At 34.1% G+C, this 17,144-nt stretch overlaps 4 protein-coding genes across 4 annotated transcripts; 3 read left to right on the forward strand and 1 right to left on the reverse strand.

The window, feature by feature from the left end:
* Nucleotides 1-561: 561 nt before the first annotated feature.
* LOC108579862 (rho guanine nucleotide exchange factor 3-like) lies at nucleotides 562-2,558 on the reverse strand. The gene is made up of 5 exons (XM_017943483.1): nucleotides 2,493-2,558; nucleotides 1,991-2,235; nucleotides 1,558-1,921; nucleotides 1,046-1,474; nucleotides 562-975 (listed from the first exon to the last, which is right to left on the reverse strand). Exons 1-5 carry the CDS (start codon nucleotides 2,556-2,558, stop codon nucleotides 562-564), a joined length of 1,518 nt encoding a protein of 505 aa, XP_017798972.1.
* A 627-nt stretch (nucleotides 2,559-3,185) lies between these two features.
* On the forward strand, nucleotides 3,186-4,169 carry LOC108579863 (RNA exonuclease 4). The gene is made up of 2 exons (XM_017943484.1): nucleotides 3,186-3,257; nucleotides 3,341-4,169. Exons 1-2 carry the CDS (start codon nucleotides 3,250-3,252, stop codon nucleotides 4,167-4,169), a joined length of 837 nt encoding a protein of 278 aa, XP_017798973.1. The 5' UTR covers nucleotides 3,186-3,249.
* Nucleotides 4,170-4,872: 703 nt separating this feature from the next.
* LOC108579865 lies at nucleotides 4,873-10,741 on the forward strand. The gene is given in 14 exon segments (XM_017943485.1): nucleotides 4,873-5,207; nucleotides 5,276-5,414; nucleotides 5,483-5,744; nucleotides 5,840-5,943; nucleotides 6,022-6,105; nucleotides 6,107-6,283; nucleotides 6,364-6,674; nucleotides 8,205-8,399; nucleotides 9,115-9,253; nucleotides 9,336-9,597; nucleotides 9,654-9,757; nucleotides 9,839-9,926; nucleotides 9,998-10,161; nucleotides 10,251-10,741. Coding segments are annotated over 14 exon segments (2,532 nt in total). The 5' UTR covers nucleotides 4,873-5,013; the 3' UTR covers nucleotides 10,560-10,741.
* A 250-nt stretch (nucleotides 10,742-10,991) lies between these two features.
* On the forward strand, nucleotides 10,992-15,956 carry LOC108580200 (membrane-associated guanylate kinase, WW and PDZ domain-containing protein 1-like). The gene is made up of 11 exons (XM_017943905.1): nucleotides 10,992-11,138; nucleotides 12,005-12,084; nucleotides 12,152-12,392; nucleotides 12,487-12,890; nucleotides 12,964-13,152; nucleotides 13,213-14,353; nucleotides 14,430-14,565; nucleotides 14,633-15,175; nucleotides 15,254-15,424; nucleotides 15,488-15,622; nucleotides 15,889-15,956. Exons 2-11 carry the CDS (start codon nucleotides 12,036-12,038, stop codon nucleotides 15,889-15,891), a joined length of 3,012 nt encoding a protein of 1,003 aa, XP_017799394.1. The 5' UTR covers nucleotides 10,992-11,138; nucleotides 12,005-12,035; the 3' UTR covers nucleotides 15,892-15,956.
* Nucleotides 15,957-17,144: the final 1,188 nt, after the last annotated feature.

Here is a 17,144-nt window from a genome sequence, read left to right on the forward strand (position 1 = left end):
TGTGTTTAATAAAAATTAAATACAACTTCCTGTTCTTATTGTTATGTTCTCCTTCAAAATATTCGTAAAAAATAATTTCATTTTTAAATATAATCTATATAAATTGCATTTATAATTACATCAAGTGGTTACTTCTTCTTAATTTACAATTACTATCAAAAATATTTGTACAAATTTGTTAGAAATATTTAGTTCATGCTTTAACCAGCACGTGCTTATGTATTGTTACTTTCATGTTAGCAGCACCTCTATTATGCAATCATATATATGTATATACATATATATTTTACACTAGTACTAATTCTTTCAAAATGTGTCAATAATACATAGGTAAGTACATACACTAATATAAACTATGCTCTTTTAAATTGAAACTGGAATGCATTCATTAAAGCATATTGGGAATTTAACCATAGAAATTTAGTTACTTTAAAAAATGTTCTTCGTACGATTGATTTAAACATTTTCTAAGGACCCAAACCAGAATCTTATGCCTACTTATATATAGTAATACATGAGCATAAAAAAGGTAGTTCAAAATGAAGTGTAAAAATATTATCGCTAAACAATACCAGTGCTGTTACGTTTTTGTTTTAAAAAACTTCTTTTCAATGTCAATGAAAAATGATTTTCATTTATTTTATTCATGGACGATCTCGTAGATCGACTTTTCAATGGTGTCGACATTTGCTGGTTTTCCTTTTCATTGATATCAATCGCAGTTTCTAATGAATTAATATTGGTTTTATTAATTTTGTTAAATGAATCAATCCAATGCCTTTTTCCATGTCCATCTTCCGTTGCTAAAACGTGGTCTCCAATTTTAAATCCACCATTTGTATCAGATGTCTCATCTGCACTTATACAGATCTGTTCTTTGGGTATAACAGGAAAAGATAAATTGTATCTTTTATTTACAGATCTTGTACCACGAGTTATTGCAAAGCCAGTATCAAAAAGAAAACATTGAACTTTCTAAAAATCACAATTATAAATTTTTATACATTCATTCAATGAACATAAAATGCACCAAATATGTGCTTACCATTCCCCTTGTATCTTTAAGCTGGCCTTGAGTGATTAATTCTGTTGCATTTTCAATGCACTTAGTAGAATCATAGTCCAATTTTACATTAATTTTCGACTGAGCTAATTTGCACTCTGCATTTCCCATAATATTGTCTATATCAATAAGTAAGTTGGATATCAAGTCATAAGCCTCTTTTAAGGATGTATAATCTGTATGTGTTGTAGCAGTATGCCTTAGCATTTCTTTAATCAACAGGGGGTATTTAACAATTCTTGATCTTGCTACATCTATGTATGTCCATAAATCAATTGAGTGTGGAGATTCTAAACGTTTTTTTAAAAAAGATTGAAAACGTTTGTTTGTTAATCTCTTTTCATCTAATAAATGTTTTGCCCATATTTGTGTTCTGCACCTTTCTAAGTATGGTTTTGTTAAAGTTGGAATCTATAAAGATTATAACATAATTAAATTATCAGTCCATGATGATTATATTGAGTACTTAATCTTAGTCCTTGATTATAACTTACCCAATTTAATATTGTAGAACCAACAGTTTCTGTATATCCATATTGGTCTCTTAGATCAACCAATTCATTTCTTAATCTATTATGTATTTCAATGAGATGTGTTACACCACCGAAAAGTGTGTTTAATTCATCAGAATTAAAAATACCAGTGGGTACCAGTGGTTCATAGTAAAAGTCTTTGAGTACACTTAAATCATTAACAAGCACATTTTCTCCACAATATAATTCATAAATTGCTTCTTGTCTTTTCACTTCTTTTTTGCTTAAGGCATAATTTGGTCTATCTTTGGTACTTGTTTTTGCCACATCAAGTACCCAACTTTTAAGTGTAAAATTATTAGTGTTTTCAATCTTTTCCTTGTGTCTAACAAATAAAGTTAATAAATAAATATCATTGTAGCTATCAAAAATATATGTAATGTTTCATTCATACTTTTTCTTTAATGTTCCTGTATCTGTTTCATTATCCCCAAAGGATAAATCTGTGGTGTTTGGTTGAACTGTGAAAGATCTATGAAGTGTATTTCCTTGTTTGCTACCTAAAGTAGAAGAGGAAAAAATACTACTGGCCACTTCTGTAATTCTTCTTCTCTTTTTCTTTTTTCCCATATCTGATTCAATAGATATGTCCATTGAACTGACACTGATAGCATCACTTTTCGTACGTTTTCTTGACCGCTAATTTAAAATATTGCAAAATGTTACAATTTTAAAAACACAAATATTATGTAGAAGTATTAATTAAGCATTGGAAATTAAAATAATATATTACATGTCACCGATAATTTATTATTTAAAGTAAACATAAAAAATGGAATACTTAATACATGAAATCGAGGAAATTCAACAAATAAGAATGTCATTAAACGTTGGTTAAAATGACACAGGTTAATCACGCATGACTTAAATACTGCTGACAGTATATAAAAACTCACCAGCCAAAATTTTTTTCGAGGTTCTTGAAAAGCATCTTTGATCGTACTATTACTATCATCATACATTTCTCTTACTTTCAAACTTTCAAAAATTCATGTACAATTGAAATAGATACAGTTATTCATATTCCATACGAGGTAACCGTTGAACTACGCACATCTTTGAGAAAAACGATCCATCAGTACAAACATGGCAAACGTAAACTCTAGGATATTTTTCGAGTATCCTAGTATAATGATTCCTTTAGTTTTCACAGTATGTTTTGTTGTTATAGTATTCTTCATAAGGTAGGAAATGCTTTTGCATTAATTAAACATATAGACAGGCGTCGTTTTCTTGTTAGTTACCCCTACTTTTTATTTGAACGAACATAATGCCGAGGTATACACCAAATAAATAATGTTTAATGTTTTTTACACTTAGTATGCGTTAAAATATCTGTTTGGTTTTGATTCTTATTGAGTGGGAAACATAATTTTTATATATAATACTTTATCTATAGATATGTAATAGCCTCTTTGTTCAATCACGTACGTTTGAGAAAGAAAGAACGCTTGAATTTTAGTTCCAAACGTACAAATGTTTTGAATTTGTGCCGCCATATTTAAGTTGACATATTAACTAACATTTTACAACTAATTTAATTTAAAATCTGCACATTTTTATGTTAGTTTGAAAATAGATAGAGTATATTTTATAATTCGATAAAAGTAGCATCTTTTTGAAGACGTATATGTGTATTTATACACGTGTTAAATGAAGAGGTTAGGACAGGTAACTTATTGTTTAAAAACAATGTTGTATATTTATATTTATTACAAATGATTTTTTTCATTGGTGCTTTTAGAAAAACCAAGGAGCAGAAAAAGCAATGTCGTTCTAATAAGTCTGCTACAAAGCGAACTATGGATGAAAAAAGTAGAAAAAATACTCAGCGTATGATTCCACACACGGAACGAAATGCCTCCGGTCGTAATTGGGAGATATTTAAGAATTTAGTATTTAATGTTCCACCATTGAATTCAGACACTTCTGGTAAAGAGAATATTAAGAAAAAGTCATCTCCACCTCAAAAGTCAAGGAAGAAGCATCATCCATCTGTGGTGAATGGAGATCATGTATCATCAACTATTGAGGAAGAAGGTTTTGATGAAAATAAAAAGAAATTAACAAAACAGGTAGCAATGGATTGTGAAATGGTAGGCATAGGGGATGGCACTGAAAGTATGATAGCTAGAGTGTCTATTGTGAACCGGCATGGCTTCTGTGTATATGATAAATACGTAAAGCCAAGGGAACCTGTTCAAGACTACAGAACTGAAGTTAGTGGTATTAGGCCTCATAATCTTCAAGATGGAGAAGAATTTGAGGTTGTTCAAAAAGAGGTAGCAGATATTTTAAAAGGCCGTATTTTAGTTGGTCATGCATTAAAGCATGATCTTGATGTATTATATCTGTCTCATCCAAGGAAACACCTACGTGATACTTCTAGGTTTAAAACCTTTAAAAAATTATCTAGAGGAAATACACCTAGTTTAAAGAAGCTTACACATGAATTATTAGGCAGAGAAATACAGACAGGGGAGCATAATTCAATTGAAGATGCAACAGCTGCAATGCAATTGTATATGCTATACAGAAATAAGTGGGAGCTTGAATTCTATTCTACACGATAGTTTCAATTATAATAAATAATCTACCTCTTCCATTGAAGAATTCTAAATTCTGTGTATATATAATAAGGTTTTCTGTCATTTAATAGATATTTGTTTTAAAATTTCTATCTTTTAAGTACAAAATCGTGGGAAATACATACATACACGTTTATTTTATATAAAATAAGACTATTAAATATTTCCATTATTTTCATGATCATGTTTAACAAGGACCAATTCTCAAATTTTAAATCTCGAACTTCAGATCTATCTAATTGTAATTAAATGTGTAAATAGAATGTTATCAGAATGTAAAAAATTATATTAAAAGAAACTCTTAAAATATATTTCTTTTCCATATAGATCTTACGTGGCTATTTTATTTCACAAACACCCTGACACATCAAAAATGAAATTCTCGTCATACTTATGTAATGGAACCGTAAAAGAAGAAATCTTAGATGTTTCGTTATCACTGTTTCTTACGTGTATTCTACGAACACAACTTTATTAAGTGAAAACACGATTGTTACTGTAATAAATTCTCTCGAGTTCATTTTTATTTATAGAAAATACGTATGATACGAAATGACCCCTGTATCAAAATAAGTAACCCTTTGAACAATTCGACTGTTTATATATACTGGCACAAGAAAACATAAGTTATTTCGATTCTGTTTTCTATGTATTAAACATCATCTTCGTTAACTAGTTTACCCGTTACTGTGAGAAACATATAAATAGTATTGCATTTTTAATAATTAACACAATTTCCCTTGTGACTAGAAGTAATGTACCATTATTCTAAGCTAAATCAGAATTAAAGTAAAATATATACGTGTTGTATGTTAAACTTTGAATAAACATGAAAATCGCTGTAATTGGTGCTGGATCCGCTGGACTTGCGGCCCTACGACACTCTACATCTGATATTTTCGACAACGAAGTAATCTGTTATGAGAGAACAGCTCAGGTAGGAGGTACCTGGGTATACACAGAAGAATCTGGTGTGGATCAATATGGTTTGCCAATTCACACCAGCATGTATAAAAGTCTAAGGTAATATTTACAATGAACGAAGTCTCTTAGCCAACTATATTATACTATACAGTATTTCTATCATATAGAACGAATCTTCCGAAGGAAGTGATGGGATATCCTGATTACCCTATTCCGGATGTACCTGAATGTTTTATATATCGCACGCAAATTCTCGACTTTCTCAACTCTTATTGCGATCATTTTCAAATTCGACAGTATATTCGAGTAATTTACTTTCATCACAATGTATAATCAGTGTAGGGTAATAGTAACGGAAAGTGTATCTCTTTCAGTTTCTGCATAACGTTGAGTTAGTGAAACCGATAGATGGGGATCGCAAGTGGTTGGTCAGGGTAAAAGATTTGCGGAAGAATATTGTAACTGTTGAGTCGTTCGACGCGGTAATGGTATGCAACGGACATTTTTCTAACCCTAATATACCAGAAATAAAGGGTCAAGATATTTTCCAAGGGCAACAGTTACATAGTCACGACTACAGAGTACCTGAAGTATTCAGTGACAAAACGGTGGTCATTGTTGGCGCCGGTCCTTCTGGTAAATTAATCTCCATCATTTTTCTTTTTTTCTTTTTTTTTTCAAATTATCCAAATTATCGTTCTTAAAATTTTCTTATTAACGAAAAATCGCAGGATTTGACTTGGTATTGGAAATTGTAAAAACAGCTAAGAAAACAATTTTTAGTCATCATATACAGGCTGAAAATGGCATTCCTTTTCCCGCCAATATCATTCAGGTGACTGATATGAAAAAATAAAGAACATACGTAAAAAGAAAAAGAATTATTCTGTTATTTAAATTTTTAATCTTTTAGAAACCAGATGTGAAAGAGTTAACCGAAAGAAGCGTTCTTTTCGAAGATAGCTCCAGCGAATCGATCGATGCAATTTTCTACTGTAAAAAAGATCGTAGGATACAAGTACAACTTTTCCTTTTTGGACGAAAGATGCGGGGTACAAGTAGACTCAAAAATGGTAACGCCATTATGGAAGCACATTGTGTCGATCGAAAATCTTACACTTGCTTTCATCGGCATTATATCTCATGTTTGTGCTTTCAACGTGTGGGATGTACAAGTAAGATTACAAAAAAAAAAACCAAATGGTTTTATACTCTTTAAAGGGAACTTACAATTTTTCTTTTTTTTTTATCGAAGGTACGATTTGTTCTGCAATTGTGGAGCGGCAAGAAGAAATTTCCCTCTAAAGAAGATATGTTGAAGGACGAGAATGAAGAATTGAAAAGTCGTACGAACGAGGGGGTCCCTAAGAAATACTTCCACGTGATCAAAGATAGACAACATGTCTATCTGGAAGATCTTGCAAAAATTGCAAACATTAAAACGTTTCCTCCAGTTATTTCGAATATCTTTGTCGATTGTTATACGCGAGTTTTCAATAACATATTAGAATATCGAAACGCCAAGTACAAAATTCTCGACGAACATAACTTCGTTCGATTAATTTAGTTTAACACGTTCGCTACCGTCGATTGCAGCATATGCGTTCCAGAATGTATTGTCCAGCGTGCTGTCGATCTTCACATGGCAACGAACGTGTTGATTTAGAAGAAAAATATTCTAATTGAACATGTCGCAATGTGTTTGAATAAGAAAGATATCTACTAAGGAACTTGATTGTGTGCAACGCTGTTATCTGGTAAACTTGAAAGATGCTGCAACGACGTTAAGGCCATTCAGCGTTGTTATCGGTCTTCGACTTTTTTTTATCTGTGAAATGTTTGGAATGAAAACACGATAACAAAAGAAAGAAAAAAAGTGTGAAATATAAATTGTCGAAACTACTGTTCCAAATACATAATACCATTGCTTAGAACGTATTAGCTGTGTACTTTTATCTACAAATCCTACACTTTACCTATCTCGAAAAGATATCGTTAAAAATGATAAAGATCGTGAAGAATATATTCTACAACTGACTATGTCATTTGTAAATTCTTGAAATTACAGACGATTCGGTAGCACGAGGAAAGCTATCGTCTGCGGTATAGTTAGAAATACATTAACCATTTCAGGGTTAATGCAACCGATCGAGAGACTTTCATGGAATTGCACAAGGCCGTTAATTGTCACTACTTCCTGTAGCATGAATTTTACAGGCTTTAGTTCCTTATACAGCAAACGTATAAAATACACGACGGCCTTGTTATCAGTAGCAGCCTCCATTCGTACGATACACTTCGACTTTCCTGATTATTTCACGATCGTTCATTTCGTATTTCTTCACTGACTGCAATACGTCGGCTACTCCGTCTGGCGAAACCAAACCGCACACGGCTATTTCTCATTTTACCCATTCGTGAGTAAAAAAACACACACACACACACGCACGTCTAATTAACATAACTCGAATTTCGCTACATCTGAAGAAAATTTTAGCTAATCCACACATATTCACATCGTTTTACTTTCTACTTAGTTTCATCGAGTCGAGTGTGCTTAATGTAAATATCATGCCTTTTGTTAAACATGTGAAAGAACGAGTGTAGACGTATATTAAAGAATTGATTATTTACCAGTATATAGACACCTTTCAGTATTCCATCGGAAGGTTTTTCGCGTAGATAAAACCATATGCTTTCGATATGGTATTCGACGCGGGAAAGTCACGCAATAGCAAGGAAAGTGTTACTATACGAGAGAAAAAGAAAAAAAGGAATGCCCGTGTTCGTATAACTTTCAATCGTTGCACCTTTCCCATTTGTAACTCGACCGTGTGTACCAGCGCGTTACGAGATATCGATGACGATTCAATTCGTGCTTTTCCATGTACCGTACGAATTTTCTATTTTTCCAAAATCAACAAGTGACAACAGTGTTCGAATCGTGTGATTTATTCTTAATCTATCCTACACTCGAACGTTTATCGAACAATCAGAACACAGAACGACGCGAAAGAGAAAGAAAAATTATAAGAGAGTTATCGAGAGTAAAAAAAATCGCATTTTTACAGATTTCGATAGAAACCCTAAAACCAGTATGAAAATCGCTGTGATCGGTGCTGGATCCGCTGGTCTCGCTGCCCTACGACACTGCACTTCCGGTACATACGACACTGAAGTAGTATGCTACGAGAAAACAGATCAAGTAGGCGGTACATGGGTTTACAGGGAAGAAACTGGTTTCGATCGATACGGTTTACCGATACACACTAGTATGTACAAAAATCTAAGGCAAGTTATATCTGCAAAGAGATGTGAAATTTATATTAAACTGTTGTTTTTCAGTATTATTTTATCTAAGGGTATGTGTGCATCTGAGAGACTTTTACGATAGTTTCTCTCGAGAGTATAGTCGGTGGAAGCGACACAGTGAGATCGTAGATTAAAGCATTAAACCAGGGTGGTCCATCATTTGTCAATTTATACTTAAAAGTTTCTGCTTACAATCTTTCGTTTAAGCTACACGGTATTAAGCCTCTGTCGCCTTCTGTTCGATAGTAATTCGCGTATTGGTAACAATTAACCTGCAGCTGTTAACGATTAAGACGCAGAAAATTGTTTTAAATATAGTGCAATGGAAGAACCAATTTTAAGTTGATTCCTTATAATGTGCGAATTGCTAATTTTACAATCTCTCTACATTTCGTCCACCGGCTACATACTGATTTTAACTCTCGAGAGTCGCCCACTAAATAGAGAAAATAGAGCAAAAGTTGATAATCCGAATTTTCCTTGTAACTACTCTCCTGGTTGAGATACAGGGTTGAAACTTGGTGTCAAATATTTTTTTTCGATAAGCCATGGTCCATCGCAAGAATAATTTAGTTCAAGGGCACGTTTGATTCTCACATCCGACTTTGACTCTCGAGAGCAACTCGCAACTTTATTCTCAAATGCACACGTATCCTAATATTTAATAGTGCATTCGATTCTTTGTACCATACAGAACGAATCTTCCTAAAGAAGTGATGGGATACCCTGATTATCCAGTCTCGGACACTCCTGAGAGTTACTTGACGCGCTCGCAAATACTCAACTTTCTAAACTCATATTGCGATCATTTTAATCTTCGCAAGCATATTCGGGTATTATATCCCCTTTTGTTTTTAATATATTATACTGCATATTTTGCATTGGATAGGAAATATTGGTAGGTTCACTTTGCAGTTCCTCCATAACGTTGAATTAGTGGAACCATCGTCAGGTAGCCGGAAGTGGGAGATCAAAGTGAAAGATCTGGCGAAAAACACGATCCTAGTAGAATCATTCGACGCGGTTATGGTGTGCAACGGTCACTACTTCCAGCCTAGTATGCCAAATTTGAAAGGTCAGATGGATTTCAAGGGAGAGCAATTGCACAGCCACGATTACAGGGTTCCAGATATTTTCATCGATAAGGCTGTAATTGTTATTGGCGCAGGTCCTTCGGGTACGTAGTATTACGTCACGCGATATATGTTTCTACATTCTTGATGGGTGTTACAGGAATGGATTTAGCATTGGATATATCGAGGAGAGCGAAGCGTGTGTTCTTAAGTCACCACTTGAACGATCCTATCGGTACTGTATTTCCTGATAACGTTATTCAGGTGAATATCTTTAATCAAAAAAAGAATGGAAAAGAAAAATGTGAGTACAAAGATGAAAGATTTTCTGGAATTTTTTTTTAGAAACCAGATGTAAAAGAACTCACTGAAAACGGTGCTCTCTTCTCTGATGGAACGAACGAACAAGTGGATGTGATTTTCTATTGTACAGGTATATTTGTTAAGAAATTGGTTTAATTGTTAAAAAATAATCTTATTGGTATTTTTCATTTGAATTCGAAGGATACAAGTACAGCTTCCCCTTCTTGAGCGAAAAATGCGGAGTACGTGTAGATTCCAATATGGTGACACCGTTATGGAAACATCTGGTATCGATCGAAAATCCCACCCTCGCCTTGGTCGGTCTTCCTTTTTATGTTTGCGCTTTCAGCATGTTCGATCTGCAGGTGTGACTCAAATGAAAATTGATATTACGACGAAAGCATATTTTTTCTTTACGGTTTTCACGTGTGACTCATTGTACTATTGATCGAAGGTTCGATTCGTCCTGCAATATTGGTGTGGCAAGAGAGACTTTCCTTCTAAGGCGGACATGTTGAGAGAGGAGGCGGAAGAGTTGGAAAAACGGAAGAAAGAAGGCCTGCGTAGAAAGCACTTTCACATGATGGGATTCAAACAGGGCGATTATTACAACGATCTTGCCAATACCGCTGGAATCACACCGTTGCCTGAAGTTCTAACCAAATTGCACAACGAGAGCAGTATGCAATTCTTGAATGATTTAGTACACTATCGAGAAAATAGATACAAAGTCATCGATGATTATAACTTCATTCAACTTTGATACTGCGTATCTTGTCGACGATGCGAAATGAAATATGACGATTGACCGAGTTTACGTAAATGGTATAAAGGTATTTCGTGCTCAATAGATCCAATTATAGCGATTACATAAGACGGAGTGAACACTGCCACTTTTTTTTTCTATTTTACAATGTCAATGGTGAAATTGTGATAGATGAATTACACAGACAAATATTTTTTGTACGATGCAACAGTGAATTGTAAAAAGATATTTACCGTGTGAAATTTAGTCGTAACCCTTCCACTCCTCGATATAAATAATATTTTTATGAATAATGCATTTTACGATTGAATATCGCGCCATGAACTAGTGCATGATCGAACCGCAAGATGATGCCTGTATGCAGCCGTTGGTTAAATGCCTCGGTTGCGTGCGGTGCAGTGTTGTGTGTGATGTAGCTGTGCTACGAGCGCGAGTACGTTTCACTCCATTATCATTTCGAAAATGATGAGCATTTCCGCGGTCCCGAAGTGATTCAGTGCCGAAATATTTCAGCCCGTTTTTACGGCTGAGCCACGATGGTTGAATCAATCGGGAATTGTACCGAGGGAAATCAGTGTAAGTAGATCCGTTGGAAAAAAACTATCTGCGGAATATATGTTTTCCTAGTCCGTGCTATCGTTATTTTCTACTTGGTGAATTTCGTGCAGCCGCAATCGTGCATGATTCAACGAGAGAGATGGAAAGTAAGGTTTTAACGTAGGAGAGAAAAGCAGAGACCCATAGACGGGTCTCTCACCGCGACAAAAAGCTTTATTTACGTCGAGAATCACGACGTTACTTTTCTAGATAGAAAGTTGCATTCAATGATGCGCGATATGTGGGCTACGCACAGGCTCTCTCGGGTGAATGCATTCGTAAGAATGCATTCACGTCCGCCGTGTGTCGTGTTCCTCTTCTACTTTATGTAATTTTACTACGGACACCTGTCCGTCAGGATCCGGAGTATTGTGTGAGTATCGGCGTACTGGCGATGGTGCGACGAAGCGAGCTGTGTACGCCTTACTGTCAACGTTTCCGTTCCCCCTTATCTGTCAGATGTTTGGAATATACGATAAGGGAGAGTTTTCGGTTGTCGGAAGACTACCGATCTGGATAACGCGATTACTAGCTGCGCGTAACTAATCCTGAAGGAACGTAGAGAATGCCTTAGAACGTCGCGTGAAATGTGTCACAATTCATGAAATATAATCTGTAATTCTGATACAGTATATCGTTACCGACGGTATCTCGTGTCTGTTACAAATATTTTCTGTACATTTCTTTTACACATCATTGTTTTATAATGTCTATTGTGTAAATTAAAGTTGTCTATTATTAAGTGAAATGTAAAGTGCCTTATTGGAAACCAATAAATTAAATACTAAAAAAAAATTAATATGCATTTGTAATTGCTTGGGCTTAATTTTACTATCATTTAATAGGGTACTAAGGTGGAGCTAAAGGAATTATAAAATGGCTACAAAAACAGAAGACACAACATCTATTGATAATACCAATGATGGTACAGAAATAATCTTTTTCCATTGATTTTATGGATATAGGTATGTGTGTGCCCCATGTTGTTACAGTGTGTGTAATTGCAGGAGAAAGCATGGACAAGGAGGTATTAGCAATTAGTGGAAATGATGAAACTAGTCATCGTATTCCACCTACATATTTGTATAATTCAGGTTCTGAACAAAATATAGGAATATCCAATCAGGAGCAAAGCAATAGAAATCGTACTCAAGCTACAGAAGATCAATTGGGACCTCTGCCACCAAATTGGGAGAAAGCTTACACAGATACAGGAGAAGTTTACTTTATAGAGTATATATGATATAAATTACTCACTACTGAGAATAGATTACACTTGTTAAACAATTATTTAATTTACTTCTCTTTATTGATGATTACTTCACAGCCACAATACAGGTACTTCTCACTGGTTAGACCCAAGATTATCTAAATTTCAAAAAAGATCTCTTGAGGAATGTTTGGATGATGAACTACCTTATGGTTGGGAGAAAATAGATGATACTCTCTATGGTACATATTTTATTGATCATGTAAACCGTAGGACTCAATATGAAAATCCTGTCTTGCAAGCCAAGCGGGCACAACAAAGTATAGGAGAAAGGAAGAGCCCTAATTTTACAAGAAATCCTGACAAATTGAAAGGTCAGAGAATAAGAACAACCTTGATAAAAAGTTCAAGAGGGCTAGGATTTACAATTGTTGGTGGAGATGACTCAGTAGAGGAATTTTTACAAATTAAAAGTGTGGTACCAAATGGTCCAGCATGGTTAGATGGAAAATTACAAACTGGTAATACACAAGTCATAAAAAGAATAATTTCTTACCAAGATGATAGCCCTTCAAACTGGAAATATTGTTACAGGAGATGTCTTGGTATATGTCAATGATACCTGTGTCTTAGGTTTTACACATAATGAAATGGTAAATGTTTTTAAATCGATTAGCAGTGGTGAAACTGTTACGTTGGAAGTATGTCGTGGTTACCCATTGCCATTTGACCCAAATGATCCAAACACAGAAGTTGTTACTACCATTGCTGTCAATGCACCAGGTAAAAATCTTATTAAATAATAGCATATTCTTGCTAGAAATATAAATTTTATTTCCTCAGATATTTTAACAGAAGATCCCAGGATGTATATGGATCTAGACCCTGCTTTGCAAAGTAATGGTCGTTTTAATTTTCTGGATGCTACATTCTTGCCAGTACATAGTCTTCAAAATGGTGAAAACCTTGCCACAACATCAGTTAACTCAATGCCAGATCTTTGTATTTCGGATAAAATTAATACGATCAAAAGACCTAGCAGTACTGATATCCTACTGTCTGAAAGCAGTGATTTAACTGACTGTAAAGATTCGTCGATGTCTTCCAAACCGGAATTTCTCAGCATTGCAATTGTAAAGGGCACCATGGGATTTGGATTTACAATAGCGGATTCTGCTCACGGTCAGAAAGTGAAAAAAATTTTAGATCGTCAGCGTTGCAAAAACTTAATGGAAGGAGACATTTTAGTCAACATAAATGACGTTAACGTGAGGAACATGTGTCACTCAGAAGTAGTACAAGTTTTAAAAGATTGTCCTCGCAATGAAGAAGCATTGATACATGTACAGAGAACAACGTCAAAGTCGAATGAAAAAAAAGAAAAAAATTCACAGGATTTCTTTAGAAGTAAAACACCGACAGCTGATATTTATAGCACTCAAACAAAGACTGTCGTACCAAGTCGACCAAAAACACCACTTATCGATACCAGAAGTCGCCCAAAGTCCCCGACCGGTGCGATCAGATCGAATTGGAACGAACAAAGCGAGAACGAACTAAATCCACTCGATAATCGATACAAATACTCAGAATACACGCATGGCATGTATTACAGTGACCCGTATAAAGCAAATATTACAAATTTATCCGACAACTTTGCTACAATGACGAATTTAGATGATGATTCCGTAAGAAATAGCGCAAAACGGGATTGGGTTACCAGTGACAAATTAAATATAAATAACGATGTATATTCTATCGATATACCTCACCACGACAACATGTTAAAGCAAAACGGATGCTTGCATTCAGATTACTATAAAGATTTATATACATCGCAATCTCATTCTCAATATAGTGAACAAGATTATAATGTATACTCTATTGGTCAAGAACAAAATGTTGATACTGGTGAAATATGGGATAAACGAAAAGAGACTACTAGTTTTGAGCATGAGCAACCACATTCCAGTTCGATACCACGGTAAATATTCTGAATTCATTAAGTCTAATGAACTCGGAACTTCGTTAAAATATAAAAACTATTACTAATGTTTTAGGTATCCTCAGTATAGCAACGAGTTAGTATGTCCTATTGTGCCTGATATAGAATGGATAGAAACATTGGTAACTCTGGTAAGGCAAGACACGGGGTTTGGATTCAGAATAGTTGGTGGTACCGAGGAAGGATCTCAAGTGAGTTAAAATGTTGCTAATATATTCGATTAAGGGAAGTCAAAAATATTGATAATGTAATTGTCAGCAGGTTTCAGTTGGACATATAGTACCTGGTGGTGCAGCAGACTTAGATAACAGGTTAAATACAGGTGATCTAATTATGTCCGTCGATGGTGAAAGCGTTATGAATTCGTCACATCATCACGTTGTCCAATTAATGATAGCCGCCGCTCAGAATGGTAGAGTCACTTTAGGAATTCGTCGTAGAATTAACACTCAAGAACATCTTCCAGAAAATCTTCAAGCTCCATATAATAGACAAATGAATCTCCAATATCCTTACGATGTGACGGTCACTAGAATGGAAAATGAAGGTTTTGGTTTCGTTATTATTTCTTCAGTTAATAAAGCCGGTTCGACAATAGGTAGAATAATTGAAGGATCACCTGCGGAAAGGTGCGGACGACTGAATGTTGGGGATCATATTCTTGCAGTCAATCATGTAGATATTACAAATGTTTGTCATAAAGACATTGTGAATTTAATTAAAGACTCAGGTTATTCTGTTACTTTGACAATTGGGTATCCTCTTGATGATTGTTGTAGTAATACATCTCTATCTCAAAAGGTATTACTTAACTTTGAAACAATACGTAATAGTAATATGTAATCTAATATAAATACAATATCAAATAAATTACTATAGGATGAACCAACATGTGATGGAGATGGAGGTCAATATCATGCTGTTGAATTAACTCGTGGGACCAGAGGATTTGGTTTTAGCATTCGCGGAGGGCGAGAATTTCAAAATATGCCATTATTTGTTTTACAAATTGCAGAAAATGGTCCAGCATCTATTGATAATCGATTAAGAGTAAGTAAACCGTTACGAATATGTAATAATTTATGGCATAAATAATTTTTATGAAATTATTAGGTTGGAGACCAAATAATTGAAATAAATGGAATTAATACGAAAAATATGACACATACAGAAGCTATTGAAATAATACGAAACGGTGGACCATCCGTTCGACTGTTAGTTCGACGCGGTTGTCAGATGCCTTCAGTGGTAGGTGCTCCTCCACACCTCTACGATATGAATATATGAAATTAACCATCCTAAATAACAACATATTAATATTAAAAGCATTAACGATATTTACTTCTGCAAGTGACGATACTAATGCTAACGTTGCCCTTGTATAACTTTCCTTCATAATTTTACATGAAGCTTCAGAGTTTAACATTAGGTACCATAATAAGACAAAAAAAAAAAACATTTAAAGACAATACGAAAAAAGAAAAGAATGATTGCAAGAGGTTGTTTTATTGCAGTGAGAGTTAGATTAATACTGTTTTACAGTACTATGACATTTGACACAGAAATATCTGGTGCAAACGGGAAACAGTGTGTTATATTGTATATTTTATGGAGTTGGTTATACATATATGTAGGTATGTAGTAAGATATATACTTTTTATATGCGACACGTCGAAATCAATTTTTACAACACTCACATGTCGTGCAGCTTTTATATTTGATAATATTATTTACATGAATGCTAGAGCTTCAAATTATACATATTGCAGTTCGGTAATATTAATACGAATACTGAGGACATGGTTGTTGATTCTCAGTGAAATGAATTAATTATACTTTATAATGGTATTAATATTAATTACATTTTAATTGTAATGTTTTGATAATTAAAATAAGAAGTTTTTATATACTTTAAGTTGGAGGAAGGAATGTATGAACGACTTTTCTTGCAGCTATGAATGTGACTTGTGAAAAAGTCCGATTTATAGGGATGATACTTGCTCATTCTAACAAAATTGGACTGGTGCTAACTCTGTATTTAAATTATCTAATTTCTGAAAGGAAAGATATTAATTCATCCTAACACGTGTGATAGCTTGAAAGTATTGTGCCTTGCGCGTGTTCCATATTTAATAACAAAATTACTAAGTAAAAAGCTTGAAGCTTCTGAAGCAATTATAAATTTTTTATTAAACTTCATTGTAGCGTAATCTCACAATCGACCAAATAAGTATTCGACCGATTGATGAGGGCACACCACGCAGGCATTTATTGAAATTACACGAGATGAGTGTGCACCCTAAAAAACGTCAGAAAGTTCGGTTTTTCATTTTACTCAACTGCTGTTCATCCAAAAATAGATATTTATGATAAACAAGCATTTAACGTAAACGATGATGACATTTTAGTCACCTAGATAAGTTAATATTTCATAAAACTAAATATTAACTTTTTGAACAAATAAGAATCTCCTATTTCGGAGATTTTTATATAATCTTATATACGAATCTCGGTTTTGCATTTTTTATATATTGAAATTAATTATATAAGCGCGAATTAATGTAAAAAAAATTACGGTAGCATGCGAATGTTAATGGAGTACGATCTATTTGTAATAGCAAATAGCATTGATACCCATGAAGCATACGGAAGTCAACTATTTTAATATCTGTGTAGGAAGACGATTTTGCACTGACAAATTTTCAATTAAGAAGACTCGCAGACTGAAAAATTTCAACCAAATCAAGTATTTTCATATTATCTCTAGTAA

The sequence above is a fragment of the Habropoda laboriosa genome, unplaced genomic scaffold, assembly GCF_001263275.1.
Source record: "Habropoda laboriosa isolate 0110345459 unplaced genomic scaffold, ASM126327v1 scaffold2, whole genome shotgun sequence".
Lineage (NCBI taxonomy): Eukaryota > Metazoa > Arthropoda > Insecta > Hymenoptera > Apidae > Habropoda > Habropoda laboriosa.